Below are 16134 nucleotides of genomic sequence, written 5' to 3'. Positions count from 1 at the left end.
TATATATATATATATATATATATATATATATATATATATACACACACACATATACATACAAACACAGATATGCACACATATGTACATACATATGCATGCACACATATATATATACAACGGACATACACACGTGCACGCATACAGATATGTGCACACACTCACACATATGCATGCACACACATATATAAGGTTATTACATAATGCTATAATAAATACTACAAGGTTTGTTTCCGTTCTAAATGAAAAACTTTTTTTGTTAAATTCAGATTTCCAAAACAAATAAACATTACATTGAAATGCTTATATAAGTTAATTGAAACAGCAGCAAAACCGGCATATCTGTAACCCTGATTAAATATATACTCTTTTATGAAGTATATTTTACAAACTCATGCACATCTGTGCACACATTGATGTGGCAGGGGTAACATTGTGTGGTAATTGTAAATGAGTATCACTGTCATACAAGCAGTGTCATTCATTTCTAATATTCTGAGAAAAACATGTCTGACTAAGTGGAAATATTACCTTGCTTGGAAACCGATGAGGTTTGGTGACAGGGAGACACTATACTGCCTCTATCACACAACCATCATAATTTCTTTAATAGCAGCAATAATATAACAAAACATTTAAATTTACCACAAGCTTAAAATTTCCTTTGTAACATAACACCAAGTCATTGGTCTGTTTTCATTTTTATTACTAGTAATTCAAGCTGGTTCAAGTCAGTGAGTGCATGTGTGCACGAGAAAAACAACACACCTGGCTCGTTTTTATTCTTGGTATTCTTAGCAGACACAAAGTAGAGGTGTCTAAATTAGGTGAAACAACTTCTCTTTTGTTTGTTTGTTTGTTACAGATAGATAATGTAAAAACCATCCAATCCATGCCAGCATGTAAAGCAGACGTTAAACAACAATGACAACCACTGCATGCACCTTTCATATAAAATTACATATAGATGAGAGCATCTGCAGTCACTGATAGCCAAATTTCTCAAAACATTTATCAATAAATAGCCAGAATATCAAGAGAGAAACATTTAAAATGCCATTAGTTTTTTTTTCTCTACTTTTATGGAAAATCAATAGAAGGTAGTTTTTCTGTAATAACAGAAAATATTTTCATTTCAATAAGTGCTTAAAAATAACACTATAGTTAGTCAAAGAAATGCTGGATAACAACAACAACAACACAAAAAACAATCTATAATCTCTAATGTTGACTGTTTTCTTTATAAAAATCTATAATCAAGTAGTCATCTGTATTATACAGAACAAACACAATCATCATCATCATCAGCATTTTAACATCCATTTTTTTCATGTTTGCCTGATTTAGAATTTGTTGAGACAAATTTTCAACAGCCAGATGCCTTTCCTGTTGCCAACCTTCACCTGTTTCCAACTAAGGTAATGCTGCCACATGACCGGACATATTCATTTCCAGTCTTCTGTGAAAATGACAGCGATAAAAAGACAGTGACACACTCACACAACAGGCTTCTTTCAGTTTCCATCTGCCAAATCCAATCACAAGGCTTTGGCCAGCTTGAGGCTATAGTAGGTGACGCTTGCCCAAGGTGCCATGCAGTAGGACTGAACTTAGAACCATGTGGTTGGGAAGTAAACTTCTTACCACACAGCCATAACTGTGTACTAAGTAGATTAAAAATGTATTTAAAAATCTGCCAATGATGTCATATCATTTATTCAGATAATCAAAAATGAGAAATATGAAATAGAAAAATACCTCTGAAGAAAAAAATATATATATATGCATGTGTGTGTGGATATATATATAGAGATAGATAGGTGTGTGTGTATATATAGATAGATAGATAGGTGTGTGTGTATATATAGATAGATAGATAGGTGTGTATGTGTATATATATTTGAATGAATGAAAAGTCAGAAGGAAATGAAACATTTGTGGCATGTTGCCAACTTTCTAAACACAGGTAGCATTAATATTTATGTGAGGCTAAAATTATCACAGAACTTCTGCCAGACAGACAATCAATATATTGAGGAAACACTATGAATGGATTTCAAGGCTAAATAACTGGAATCATACATGTCTGGAAGAATTGTATAGCATTTTCGAATAACTGAACTGCTAGTGAAAGAACATGGTATAATGTATGACAAACCATATTATTAATAATTGTAACCTCTGTACAAATTATAGTGTTTCAACTAATGGTGCTAATATAGAACAAAAGAGAAGGGAAAAAAATCCCATCTGCAAACTGCTATGTTATTAACATAAAGTAGAGTGAAAATGTTTAAATATAGTTTTGAAAAAAAAATATTAAAGATATTCATAATAATTGTAATTTTCAGTCTGTTTGCAACCTGCTGTTGAATCAAAGTAAAAACAAAATGAAATCAAAGATGTTCTTCCTTGTACATTAACACATGTTGGTATTAAAAGTGTAGGCTAATATACAAAAAAAAAAAGACCTTCTTGGGCAACAAGAATATGTAATCAAATCTATTGATTTCTTTGTTAAAGCCCAGACACTTCGAAAGTAAAAGAGAAGTGATATAACATTAAACCAGGAATGTTATTGTATTTATATGATTGATGTTGGTCTACCATGGTGATCGCAAACATTTAGCAAAAGAAAACCGAGACTTGACAGAGTAAGCACCACCATAACCTCTTCACTTCAAGACTTGTTGTCGAGGAGCCCGTTTCATGGTGGTGCCATGTACAGTGGACAGAAAACATATATGGCACCTTGGGCAAGTGTCTTCTATTATAGCCTTGGCCCAACCAAAGCCTTATGAGTGGATTTGGTAAATAGAAAATGAAAGAAGCCCGTCATATATATATATGTATGTATATATATTTGTATGTGTTTGTTCCCCTCCTTTGCTTGACAACTGATGTTGGTGTGTTTATGTCCCTGTAACTTAGCGGTTCAGCAAAAGAGGCTGACATAGTAAGTACTAAGCTTACAAAGAATAAGTCTTGGGACCGATTTCTTTGACTAAAAGGCGGTGCTCCAGCATAGCCACAGTCAAATAACTGAAACAAGTAAAAGAATAGCTATGACCTAAGTGAATTGTGATAAATCTATTTACCATTTGCTAATATTAATTTCACATAAACTCTCACACACACACAAATCATTCTCTTTCAAATCGTAAATATTTAAAATATTTTTTTAAAACAAAGTTCACATTCATTCACCATTAAAAACACATCATCACTAAAAAACATTTATTTTTATCCTCTGCCATCAAAAACATTTAAACAGGCTTAGCATAACTGTGTTCATAGAGATAAACCTATCACATGATAAACATTTTTGAGAATCTAATACAAAATATTGCCTTAATATTTACAGTGAGCCAGGTGTTACCAAATGACATTATAATACTAATAATATAGACTTGTCAATGCCACAACTATAGATTAGAGACAGACACAATTGTATTATTTATCAACCGATTCTAAAGAGGCACCTCAAGGCTATTATATGTCAATATTCTCGATAGTTGGAGGGATTGAAAACACTTGCTAATGGCAAATTTATAATTAGGTTTTAAACAAAATGTGTATGCATGTGTGTATCAACATACATATGGTTAAATGCCCTCATCTATAACAATAATGTGTGTTATTTCTTTACTACCCACAAGGGGCTACACACAGAGGGGACAAACAGATTAAGTTAATTATATCGACACCAGTGCGTAACTGGTACTTATTATTTAATCGACCCCAAAAGGATGAAAGGCAAAGTCGACCTCGGCAGAATTTGAACCCAGAACGTAGCGGCAGATGAAATACCACTAAGCATTTTGCCCGGCATGCTAACGTTTCCGCCAGCTTGATGCCTGCCTTTACAATAATGTGTGTGTGTGTGTGTGTATAACATGGTCACATAATTGACCAGACAATCAGATGTTATACATCACTGGGCACAATGCGTTTCAAATAATACTACCCTGCTGGCGAGACGAGCAGATGATACCACCCTGCTGGTCCATCGCAGGGGGTTACCCATTGACAGCTGAGTGGACTGGAGCAATGTGAAATGAAATGCTTTGCTCAAGAACACAATGCACTGCCTGATTTGCAAGAAAGGAGGAAGACTTTAGATGATAATGGAGCTAACAAACTCTAAGTGTATCTAACGCAGCAAAGATTTCAAGAGAGTGAAAAATCTCTAAAGAATTTACATTTGGTGAATCTCATCTCTAACACCAGTTAAATCATTTAAAATAGTTTTCTTTTCTCATACGCAAACACAGATTTATGTTTGTAAACACCCTATGAACATAATTCTGTGTTTGGAAACATGGTGTCAGAAAAGCAAAGTAGGGGATGGGGTCTTCACCCTATGTGTACAGGCAAATGCATACTTGCACACACACACACACACACACAGAGTACCTTAACTATTGTACTATTGTATTGTTAACTAAGCAGTAATGAAATGAAAAAGATACCCATTTTTCAAACAGGTAGAATGGATGCCCCAAAATGTATCAAAAATGGAATCCTTTCTGTGGACTGAACCCTATGACGGATAGTACCCCTGATCCAGTCATATATTTTGTCTCCACAGACACTGGTTCTGTAAGGTTTTTTTTTTTGTGTTTTTTTTTTATAACTGATCCCTATCGATATATATTTTAAGGGAAAGGAATAATAAGACATTGGTGGTCCAAGTGAAGAGAAACATCTTCAAAGGGCCACAGATACTGAGTTACAAAAGCTATTTGCTAGGGGCCAACCATTTGCTTCATAGCATTACCCTATCACCTCTACAAATGTGTGTATGTACATGTGCACATGTGTGTTAGAGAAAACACTTGGTTTTATTTAGATCATATCAGAAAGATATCAGATGACAGTAGCTCTATTCACAATCTTGAATTTGTTTTCTTAAATAAGCGCTTTGCAACATAGTTTTATGAAAACAATACTATGATGTCTCATGATTCAATCTGCAGTAATTTCCATTCCACAAGTGTTTGTACTGTATCTTTTAGAAGTTTATTCTGTCATGTTGTTAATATACGATGGCTTAGTGTTTTAAACATTATAATTTCGGTCGTATAAACTCTGACTAAAATAAATACCCAAATACAAAAAGGTAATTGAGAATTAATTCAAAATTAGACTATTTATTTATGAGCAAGCTAAGATTACTTTGAACATCTTGCGTAAGAAAAATACGTAAGAAAAAGGTTGAGAACCCCTGATGTAACTGAGTGAAGACTAAACTGAAAATTTGAAATTTCATAGCAATATTTACTTACTATATTGTAAACAGTCGGTATTTTAGAAAATCCATAAAGACAAAGACTATAAATGATTAAACTTAAATGCCATTCACAGAAAGGTTAAGGACAATCTATTATAAATATTAAAGCAGTCTCATCATAGTTGACACTTTATGTCCATACATTTGTCATACTTCATAACATATCCACCAAGAAATATCTATATGTCATATTAAACAGTCTGACTCCATGGCGAAAGCTTATTATTTTCTCTATTCAAAAGCAAAGGCATTCATACCACACATAATTTAATCCAGTATATGCAAGTGAGTCAGTATTAAACTAAAATAGCCATCTATGTATCATACTTAATGTATAAACACCATTTATGAGCCAGTTGATACCCCTATCTTTATCATTATTAAATTATGTTTAGTAATGATAAAGACAGAGGTTTCATTAAAATTTCAGATAATTTGTAAATTGACTAGATAGCATTTTAAAATCATTTCTTAATTAAGTGTAAAGGTTTTATATTACAGGAGGGAATATAGAATCCTGTGGTATTCATTACTTTCCCAAGGACATTAGCAATTCTTGTAACTGTGAACCAAAAGCTTGGAGGTAATGAGCACACTACATACTCGTTTGTATTCTTCTACTATAAACATGCCATTATCACTTCACTGTGAAATTCCTGAAACATTCTATTTGTGTAAGATTTTCTCACTTGTATACAGGTGAGATTCTCTCACCTGTATACAGTTCAGATTTTCTCACCTGTATATAGTTCAGATTTTCCAGCTTCTACACAACATTACACCTTCAAGCTCACACGTAACAATGCTGGTGAAGAAAATAATAGAACACCTGACGTATATAGAACATTCCTGTTTCGTACATCTCCCAACCTTTAGTCTAAGAGAAAGGTGTTGTAGAGTTAGCAACATTCTGACTATCTTACACCAATGTGACAAAACGTTTGGCTGATTTGAAACTGGGAAAATTAATTGCTGGCATATTTAGTATTTCTGAGCGTCATAGATTTAGAAAACACGAAGAATATTGCTGGTTCTAGAATGAAATGCTTTGGTCTAACATGTAATGGCTCAGCTGTCGAGTAAGACTACATAAAGTTTTAATGAGGCTGGTATCCATGACATACTGATATCAGATAAGCTGAATATTTTAAGGTAAACTTGCCATGAATTCGAATAACACTGCACTGTGTTTATAAATGTGTTAAAAGAGAAAATTTATCTTCTCTAAAATAAACAAAAACCAAATTAGAAATACACTTTCGTTGTAGAGAGAATGGACTTAAAAAGTACCATATTTGCCAGTGTATAAGATGCACACTTGTATAAGATAAACACATGTCTTACAAGTAAATTTATGGAATAAACAGAAGTTTAGTAGGTTTCATGATACAGTTATTGAAAAATATTTTAGTGGTGGTGTTGGGGGAAAATGTATGGTTCTGTGTATATAAATTCAATGCTGTAACAGTAGACTGGAATAATAGATTTCTCAGAAATAAACTATGTTATATGAGCAGCATATTTCAATTTTGTCTTCTTTCAAATCAACTTTATAGTTTACATTATTTACATTTGACGGATATTTGTCCTCATCTTGTTTGTTGTTAACACGTTTTGGCAGATAAACCCTCCAGCCTTCATCAGGTGTCTTGGGGAAATTTCGAACCTGGGTTCTCATTCCTAAGGTATTTTTCGATATTATTATTAGTGTTCAGGTCACTGCTTGGAATCGAACTCGAAATCTTGGGGTTAGTAGCCTGTGCTCTTAACCATTACGCCATATGCCCGTGGGCAATTATTGAGTGAATTTTAGGGCTTATAAATCCAATATTTTTCTACCCCTCCTAAATACTGGTTCCCATATGCTGCTCATATAGTTGTTTATATTTTGGTGAAGAGAATTGGCATTCAGGATGTAAAACTATGATGTTTAATGCAATTGTGATTGGTCACAAGTGCTGCTCAATGACACAATGAGATACCTGTAACAGATTTGAACGTAGCCCTAATTAATTGAGAAGTCACTATTTCATGGAAAGAGACATTTCACTTACAACCAACAAGACACAGATAAGAAGAAAAGCAACAAATCTGAATTTGTCATAAAAATCTATCAGAGGAGGTCAAGTAGGACGTTGCCTAATCTACTGATTAGACAAAATGTCTGATATGAGTCATGGAAGGATTCAATATGGGAATGTTCGTGATGGACATTTTCTTAATACAGCATTGGCTTTTCATTGAAGACGTGGCTGCTATAACATTAACCCTTTAGCATTCAGATTACTGTTAAATATTATGCTTATTTATTTACACTGTTTTCAATTAATCATGTATTAATCAATCAGGCACAGACATGGCTGTGTGGTAAGAAGTTTGCTTCTCAACCACATGGTTCTAGGTTCAGACCCATGGCGTGGCATCTTAGGCAAGTGTCTTCTACTATAGCCTTGGGAAGACCAAAGCCTTGTGAGTGGATTTGGTAGGTAGAAACTGAAAGAAGCCTGCTGTGTGTGTATGTATGTGTGTGCCACCACTGTTGTTGGTGTGTTTACATCCCTGTAACTAAGCAGTTTGGCAACAGAGGCCAATAAAATAAATACCAGGCTTAAAATAAAAAATAAGTCCTGGGGTCATTTCATTTGACTAAAAGTTCTTTGAGGTGGTGCTCCAGCATGGCCACAGTCAAGTGACCGAAACAAGTTAAAGGAATAAGGAAAAAAGTATTTTGTAGCTTCAAGATTTTGATGCTGTGATTTTTTATTTTTAGAATGACATTGCAGGGTATGTATGAGAGGCTGGATCTGGTCAGTTTGGATATAAAACAATATTTGGACCAGTAAGGCAGAAATGTTAGCACACCGGGCAAAATGCTAAGTGGTATTTCATCTGTCTTTACGTTCTGAGTTACTCTAAGGGAAATTAGCAAATGTTATTACTGGAAATACCCTCTGGAATACGTGGAAAAAATTGTATCCAAAAACCGAGTCTTCAGAGATGCAAATGGAAATAAAGAAAATTTGATCCGATACAAAGCTAATACCATAAAAGAAACAGCCCCACCCTGCCGCCAACAAAAGCACAATCAAATCATAATGACTCAATGAAGGATGTCTCTGTGGTTGCTCAAATGCTAGAAATAGTACCCAATCTCATTCAAATTACACCTACCATCTTTCAGAAGGTAAGGACATACGAGAAAAAAGCAGCCCTGGATATACAAACAGATGAGATGTTCATGGCTGGAATGTATTTGCTCACAGGTTTACTCAGTTAGGACTGACTATGACCTAAACAACAACAAGAATGACATTGAACTTATTGTATCAACCATCAAAGAAGAAATGGGACATTACATGACCTAATGCAGGATTTAAACTTGACAGTAATAGAAAGAGCATTGTAAAAGCTGCCATGCAAATATAACTCCATTCAGTTACAACAATAGAGCCTTGAACAGATTACTGACACAGATACTCATGTATATTTGTTTTGGTTTGGCTCAGGTTCGCTTTTATTCCTGGTAGGATTTACGTGGGTAGCGGGTTACTATCTGTAACCTTTGGTACCCACAGGTGTTCAGAAGTCTTTCAAATACTTAGAACCTTACTGACATTATTATCATCATCATCATCATCATCATTATTATTATTAAAGTGGCAATCTGGCAGAATCATTAGCATGCTGGTAACGATTTGTTAGCACGGGGTCCTAAAAACATATCATTTTAGGCCCCTGCACTCATTCTGCCCCTCTCAAGCCTTCCCCACAACTTCTCTCCCTAATACTCATTCCTCCATCACTCAGCTACTGCAATTATATGAGCAGAGAACTGCACAGATTCCATCCCCCCTTTTGTGCTTCCACTTACCCCTCTCCTTCAAACTACTCGATATTATCCTTTACCACTTTAGTTTCCATTGAACACCCATTTTCCCTGTGTACCTTCTTGTATCTGCCATTGACAGCCCCTCGTCTCTGTCACTCACTATTTCCACCCTTACGTATCTCTGACTTCCATCTCTGTCGCTGTGCATCTTTCTCTCACTCTCCACCTCACTTCGCATCATCTCACTATTTCTCATCTATCTACAGTTTCATAATACTGTTGTTCCCCACCCTTCTTTTTTTTTTCTGTTGCCACTTATTCTTTTTTTAAATTTCAGTTAAAACACATCCATATTTTAAGCAAGATAAAAAAAAACGGTATTTAACTTACACGTTTCCAGGCCCATTCATGAGAGGACAACCTTCCAGGGTGCAATATTCTGATATTGCTCCATATAACAGATTGACATGATTGAAAAATGAGATTACTGCAAATAAAGACGAAAAGAAAAATAATTCAAAATTAACATAACTACCATTCTGATATGAATAAAAGAATAAAAGAATATATATCTGTAAAGATAACTTTAAAAAGTTAACCTGTTTAATGACCAAGCAGATCTCTGTATGCGTTGTTTGTGTTGGGGTCGCTATGGTTTGGTGATCTGCTTGTAAAACACATCCTTAATTAAATAATAATTAAGGTCTCGTTCACTAATAGCATTGAGGTAGCTATCAGACTTAAACTTCTGTGTCGTTAGACTACCACCATATTTATTACAGTAAATCAGAACTAAGTTCTATTTATGGTTGATAAGCTAACAGACTAAAATTAAGAATAACACAGAGGCATAGGATGTAGGTAGGTGACATTCAGAATATAATTTTTTACACAAGCTAAAACCAAGTTACTATAAAGTCAAATTCATAGGCAGTTGTAGTTATCTGGGCAAAGAGTACAAAAGAGGTACTTCCTGTACTTAACCAGATATTAAAGAGAAAATAAAATAAAAGACCACTTATTTGAGAAGTGCAGTTGTTGGACGAAAAAGCCAGGGATCAATTGAAAACTAGAAAAAAAAAAACTAAGCAAAACAATCTACATTTCACATGCTTCTCACAAAGATAAGAGAAATTAAACATGTAAACAGTAAAGAGATATGTAACAGGAGGAGGAGGGGGGGGCTATGGGTTACTAAGAAATACTGTTTTCATTAGTTTAGCAAATTCAAATCTACATTTGAAACATAGATGACATATAGAATGGCACATTTATATACACAGCTGCTCAGCTGGTAAAAATGAGCTCGTGCCTGTATTTCAAAGGGTTGGCCATGTCACATTCTGTGTCATGTTGAATATTCTTGGGAATTACATTAAGGTTATGCATATCTGTTGAGTGCTCAGCCATGGCATGTTAATTTTGCAAGCGAGCTGTTCTGTTCTGTTGAACTAGAACACTCATCATTGTAACTGATGGAGTTCCGCAGCCATACACATGCAGAGCGGAAATATTTGGTTCTGAAACTATATTTTGGTACATAGTGTTGGTGAGGCTCTGATCAGACTGATATTGAACCAATTGCTTCCAAAAGTTTTTGAGGGTACATATGTCAATTCTTTGAGAATTTGAACTAAAGTTGGGTTTTACAGTTTTATATTTGGGATGCAAGGAATTATGTACATTATTTACATTTGACGAATATTTGTCCTCATCTTGTTTGTTGTTAACACAACGTTTTGGCTGATATACCCTCCAGCCTTCATCAGGTGTCTTGGGGAAATTTTGAACCTGGGTTCTCATTCCTAAGGACATATAGCATAGTGGTTAAGAGTACGGGCTACTAACCCCAAGCTTTCAAGTTCAATTCCAGGCAGTGGCCTGAATAATAATAAAATAATAACACCGAAAAATACCTTAGGAATGAGAACCCAGGTTCAAAATTTCCCCAAGACATCTGAAGAAGGCTGGAGGGTATATCAGCCGAAACATTGCATTAACAATAAACAAGATGAGGACAAATATCCATCAAATGTAAATAAAGTTGGGTTTGTTGTTATTTAGCAGATAGCCCCTGACTGGGCAGGCAGAGAGTCAAAGCATTCCATCTGTAACAAGTTTGTATTTTTTTAAGATAGAAGAATTTGATTTGAGGGGAAATGGGCTACTGTTTCTAGCAGGTCAAGCAATAATGAAAAGGCTTCTTCATTTTTCTGAGTGTAATTAACAATTTGGAGCTATTTTCTATACTATTTATAATCACAATTTACAATCCCTGAAATGCAAGGACGGTTATTTTTATAAAACAATGTTTAAGTCTACCTCATTATGATGCCAAGCACACCGTCTTTCAATATACGAAGCCCTTACTCTTCATAGTATCATTAGGTTTGCAGTCTTTTAGTGGAGGATGTTGATACTTAGCAGAAATCATTATCTCTTTCCCCTTCCCCCTGGTAGTAAAGTACTTTGCCTAAGGACATAAAACGGTGCCAGTAGCATTTTAAGATATTACAATCCAACCAACAAAATTGTGTTGCTATGGTAACGGCAAACATTAAATTAGGGTAATACTATGATTAATTTACATGTTAGGAGATTAACGTAAAGATAATTTTAAACAGAAATCTGTCACAGTAAAGTGTGTGAAGTGAAAATCTAATTACACATAAGTTGATTAGATACTAAGGAAAGCTTATCGCGCCCCCTTTGATAAAACTATCCAATAAAGTTTTGAGTGCAATGTTAGAAAGTACACTTATTTATCTAAATACTTCAATTTAAAAATCAAGACTCAGTAATTAATACCAACGATTCATCTTACGAGCAAACGAAGTTTCAAATGGAATCAACATTGAAAAATAAGCCCACTGCCATCTCTTAACCCTTTTGTTTCCATATTTCTAAATAAATCCACTGCCTATGTGAATTTATAAATCATTATTATCATTCACTGTTTGTTTTCCATACTGACAGGCATTTCATGGTTTGACAGAATCTGATGAGCTACAGGGCTACAGTGATCCCCAGTATCAGGTTTGGCAAGGTTTCTACAGCTAGATGCCCTTTCTAATGCCAACCAATTTGCAGTGCATACCGGGTGCTTTTTACATGCCACCGATACTAGTGAAGTCACTATGTGATTCAAATAATTTTGATTATGGCCCAAAATTTGAAGGGAGTGAATAAAAATGACCTTTTCATAATTATACCAACAACAGGAACATAAGTTTAAAAAGATTCTTACAAAATATTATGATGGCAGATCTTTATATAATTATAAAGACTTTAAAACAAGCAATTTTATCTCATAGAATTAATGAACCATTTCAAGCTGGTTGGGATCAAAAAGAGTTAAACACTGATTTCTATAATGAATATTCTCCTTCATTTTTCTTTTCCATTTGGTAACTTATTTTCCTAACATACCTGTAGGAAAGGATCATTTGGATTAAATCAGGTGAAAATTCAATTACAATTTTCTGGTATTAGCATGTTGTGGTATGAAGGCATGCACTTTAAACAGTGCATCACTGCATCCATCATTTTTTTCGGTGATTTTCTACTCCTGGCAGATGACCCCCTTTTCACCCCTCAGGTGTCAACCCCCTAACCCAAAGATCAGTTTGGATATTTGTTGCTGGTGAGGGTTTTATGAGGTCAGGATGCAAATCCTATCTCCACCTCTTTTAGTCACCTTTTCCGACACACAGAGGAAACAGTGGGTCTAGTCTTTGGCATGTCAGTCCGCACCAGTATCCTGTAGTGACCGTTTTATTTCAGTAGAACCATCAACAACATTGGCTAAACCAGGGATTCTGAAATGGTGTGTTGTAAAGGATAATCAGATACATCATAGATTGCACGACTAAGGTTAATAAATGAGATAAGCAATAGTTTTTAATTTTGTGGTTTTCCCTAAAATTCTAATTTTAAAATCGTTCTTTTTGTAAGCTTTTCATGCAAAGCGTGACATTAATCTTTTTTTGTCTCCATTTGAGGTGCACCGTAATTCTTTTACTTGATTTCCAGTGAGCCATGGCATCAGAATGAAAACTCCTGGGCTAAGAGATACTTCGATAATCACGTTTCTAACCACCAGAAATATTCAACAGTAAAGTGTTGATGCCAGGGTAATGTAGCTGGCGGAACTAATCGACTGCAAGTACTGAGGGAGCTTCTATGCAGACTGAATATCGCAGCCAAACCATATATATTTAAAACGGAGAGTATAGGGTTTCAGTCTTTTCATAGAGTATGACCAAAATAAAGAGTAGACAAATCCTTTTAAGACATTCAATCAGTTGTTTCTTTTCCCTAGGTCTACAATTATAGAACTGACTACAGCTATTCAACAAGAAGCAGACGACTCATATTTGCAAATGACTCATATTTACCATCTCACCGGGTGAGTTTATATATTTTGAAGATTCTAGAACATCAGTAGGAAATTGAATCCCCTCCCTACCTCTGCCCTGTCGAGGTTTTGATGTCAGTAAGCTCAGAAACAAGAAACCAAGTAAAAATGTAAACAGAAAGAAAACAAGGACTTCTGATATCACATTTGGAATTTCAGATGTTGTGTCACGATCAAAACTTTTAAGGGCAGCCAGCAAGGATACTTTAGGTGAAGAAAGATCTATATCATCTCTTCTGAAAGCAGGATATCAGCTAGTTACTACATTACTCGATTTGGGAAAGTTGAAAGACAATTATGGGTTTGAGATCCTCTTTAAACTAAGAAGTAAAAATAAAACAGATCTCAATTATGTGCCTGAACAAATGAAAACAAAAATCAGTTATTCTGTATGTTATTTTACTATTAAAATAATATTAAAGAAAGTATTTTATGCTATTTCTCATGAAGACCTCATGTTACAAAAAAAAAGGATTAAAGAATGATAAACGACTCTTGTACTATCTTGGTTCCATCTGTGATGACACTGTAACAGATTATTAAAGCAAATGATATAGGATATTGATGTTTAGCACGATTGTTAGTTAACCTTTTCACAAACCACAAGCGTCAATCAATAGTGATAAAGTTTTTGCTTCTGTAGTGATAACTAGATGGTATCTGTTCTCCAGCTAGGTACAGACAGTGACACAGCAAAATGTTTGCAGTAGATGTGAACTGATACTATTTAAGACGGTTGACTGGACACAGACGATTTGGCAGCACGGCTGGCTGGACATTCAGTTGGTTTTGGCAACAGTACTTTTTGCTGCTGGAAGCAAACGCACATACATGTGGACAGAAATATACCGATTCAGAGAGAGAGAGCTTAATTGAACATGGTTGACACAAACAGTTTCCCTCTCCTCATACACATAAAAGGAAATGTGCTCACACACATAAACAGAGAGAGAATGATGGAGAGAATAAAAGTAATGTTGCAACATCTAATGTCAAATAAGGCAGCATCAAATCAGCAATACCAAATAGGTGGCGCCAAAATGTCACATATCTGAACTGACCGGTCATGAACTGAAAGTCAAATAGCTTTGTTCACTTGTACATTGCATGATCAGCGATATGTCCACCATAGATCAATAGCATGCAATAGGGTGTCTGTGATGGTGGAGTTAAAACCCTTCACAACTACAAGCAATAGGATAGCTGAAGGAAGTCAGCCTTAATAACAAAGTCAAACACAATGGGGGGAAAATGAGAAAACAGAAATGAAAACATTAAGCCAGATCAACTTTGCAGTGCATAAAATTGAATTAATCAGCCAAAAACAACAACCATGACCTCTGTTTACCTCTACTCCCTTTCAAGTAAAAATATTGATTACTTTTGAATGCAACACAAGGTTAATTTTTGTACAGGTGGATTAGAGTTGATTGGATTGAGACCAGATCTATCAAGTACGAATACATTGATTAACTGAATCAAAAAGTATTTCTGATTAGATTGCAAAAGTCTGGAAATGTTTGGTACTCCATCAATCTAAAAATCAAGAATTTTGTCCAGAACCTTACCATCTCTGCTACTCCTGCTGCTGCCACTACTACTACTAATAATAATAATGATATTGATAGTTTCAAATTTTGGCACAAGGCCAACAATTTTGGGAGGAGGGATAAGTGATTACATCCCCAGTGAATCACTGGTACTTAATTTATCAATTTGAATTCAGAATGTCAAGTCAGAAGAAATGCTGCAATTTAATCCCTCCCATAAACATTAATATCCATGAAAAAAACGAGCCTCTGTGGTAATGAGGTGGGTGGGTAGGGTCAAGTGATCTGCTTAAAATACCAACCAAATCTCCCTCACACCATATATCCTACAGTTTGAATAATGTACTCCTTAAATGCATCAACTAAAATAAAAAAAACAATCAAAGTACTTACCATGTGTGGCTAACCATTCGCAATAATCCAAACTAAATGGAATATCAACAATTTTTTCAAAATCAGCTTGAATAATTCTCTCCTGGACACAAGTGTCTTGTAGATATTGTCGTTGTTCATCTTGGACAAGCGGGCTTGGAGAATCCTTGTCTTTACGTCTCCCTTTCCTGAAAGAACAAACAAACAAACAATAAATAAATATATATACATATGAATGTATGGTGTATGTGTGATGGGGTGGGGGTGCATGTGTACAGAAACTTTAGACAAAAACACAAGGAACAAGCAGCACAATGATTCTGAACAAAAGCACAAGGTCACAAAGTTTTGGTTTCATTCCTCAGTGGGACCTCATCAGTGACCGCATGCTTCATCTTCTGAGTCCTTTCCTGGAACAGTGGTCCATGGAATCTTTTTTGCAACAGTTTAAGTGGAACATAAAAGGCATTGAGCTGACCAGTTTCTGATAGCCTTTAAAAGCCATGGGTACTACACCTTTCTCCAAACTCAGAAAGCAAAGAAAAGGAAAAAAGAAACCATTCCATTTATATTATTTTAGGTTACGAAGAAGACTGTAAGTGGTGGACAGCTAGAAATAATACAGCATCAAATCTCTATATTATCTCCATCCACACACACACACACACACACACAC

The 16134-nt window shown here is 35.1% G+C and overlaps 1 protein-coding gene across 1 annotated transcript in view; it reads right to left on the bottom strand.

Moving 5' to 3' along the window:
- The window catches only part of LOC106877172 (MOB kinase activator 2), a 60868-nt gene that overhangs the window by 3288 nt on the left and 41446 nt on the right, over positions 1-16134 (bottom strand). Inside the window, exons 2-3 of the mRNA XM_014926001.2 lie at positions 15480-15646; positions 9510-9606 (exon numbers count right to left, since the gene is read on the bottom strand). Of these exons, the coding sequence (XP_014781487.1) occupies positions 9510-9606; positions 15480-15646 (264 nt within the window). The remainder of the gene's footprint in view (positions 1-9509; positions 9607-15479; positions 15647-16134) is intronic.

Source organism: Octopus bimaculoides, chromosome 11 (assembly GCF_001194135.2).
Source record: "Octopus bimaculoides isolate UCB-OBI-ISO-001 chromosome 11, ASM119413v2, whole genome shotgun sequence".
NCBI lineage: Eukaryota > Metazoa > Mollusca > Cephalopoda > Octopoda > Octopodidae > Octopus > Octopus bimaculoides.
Note: the sequence above shows the minus strand (reverse complement) of the source record. Positions and strands in the feature narration are given on the sequence as shown.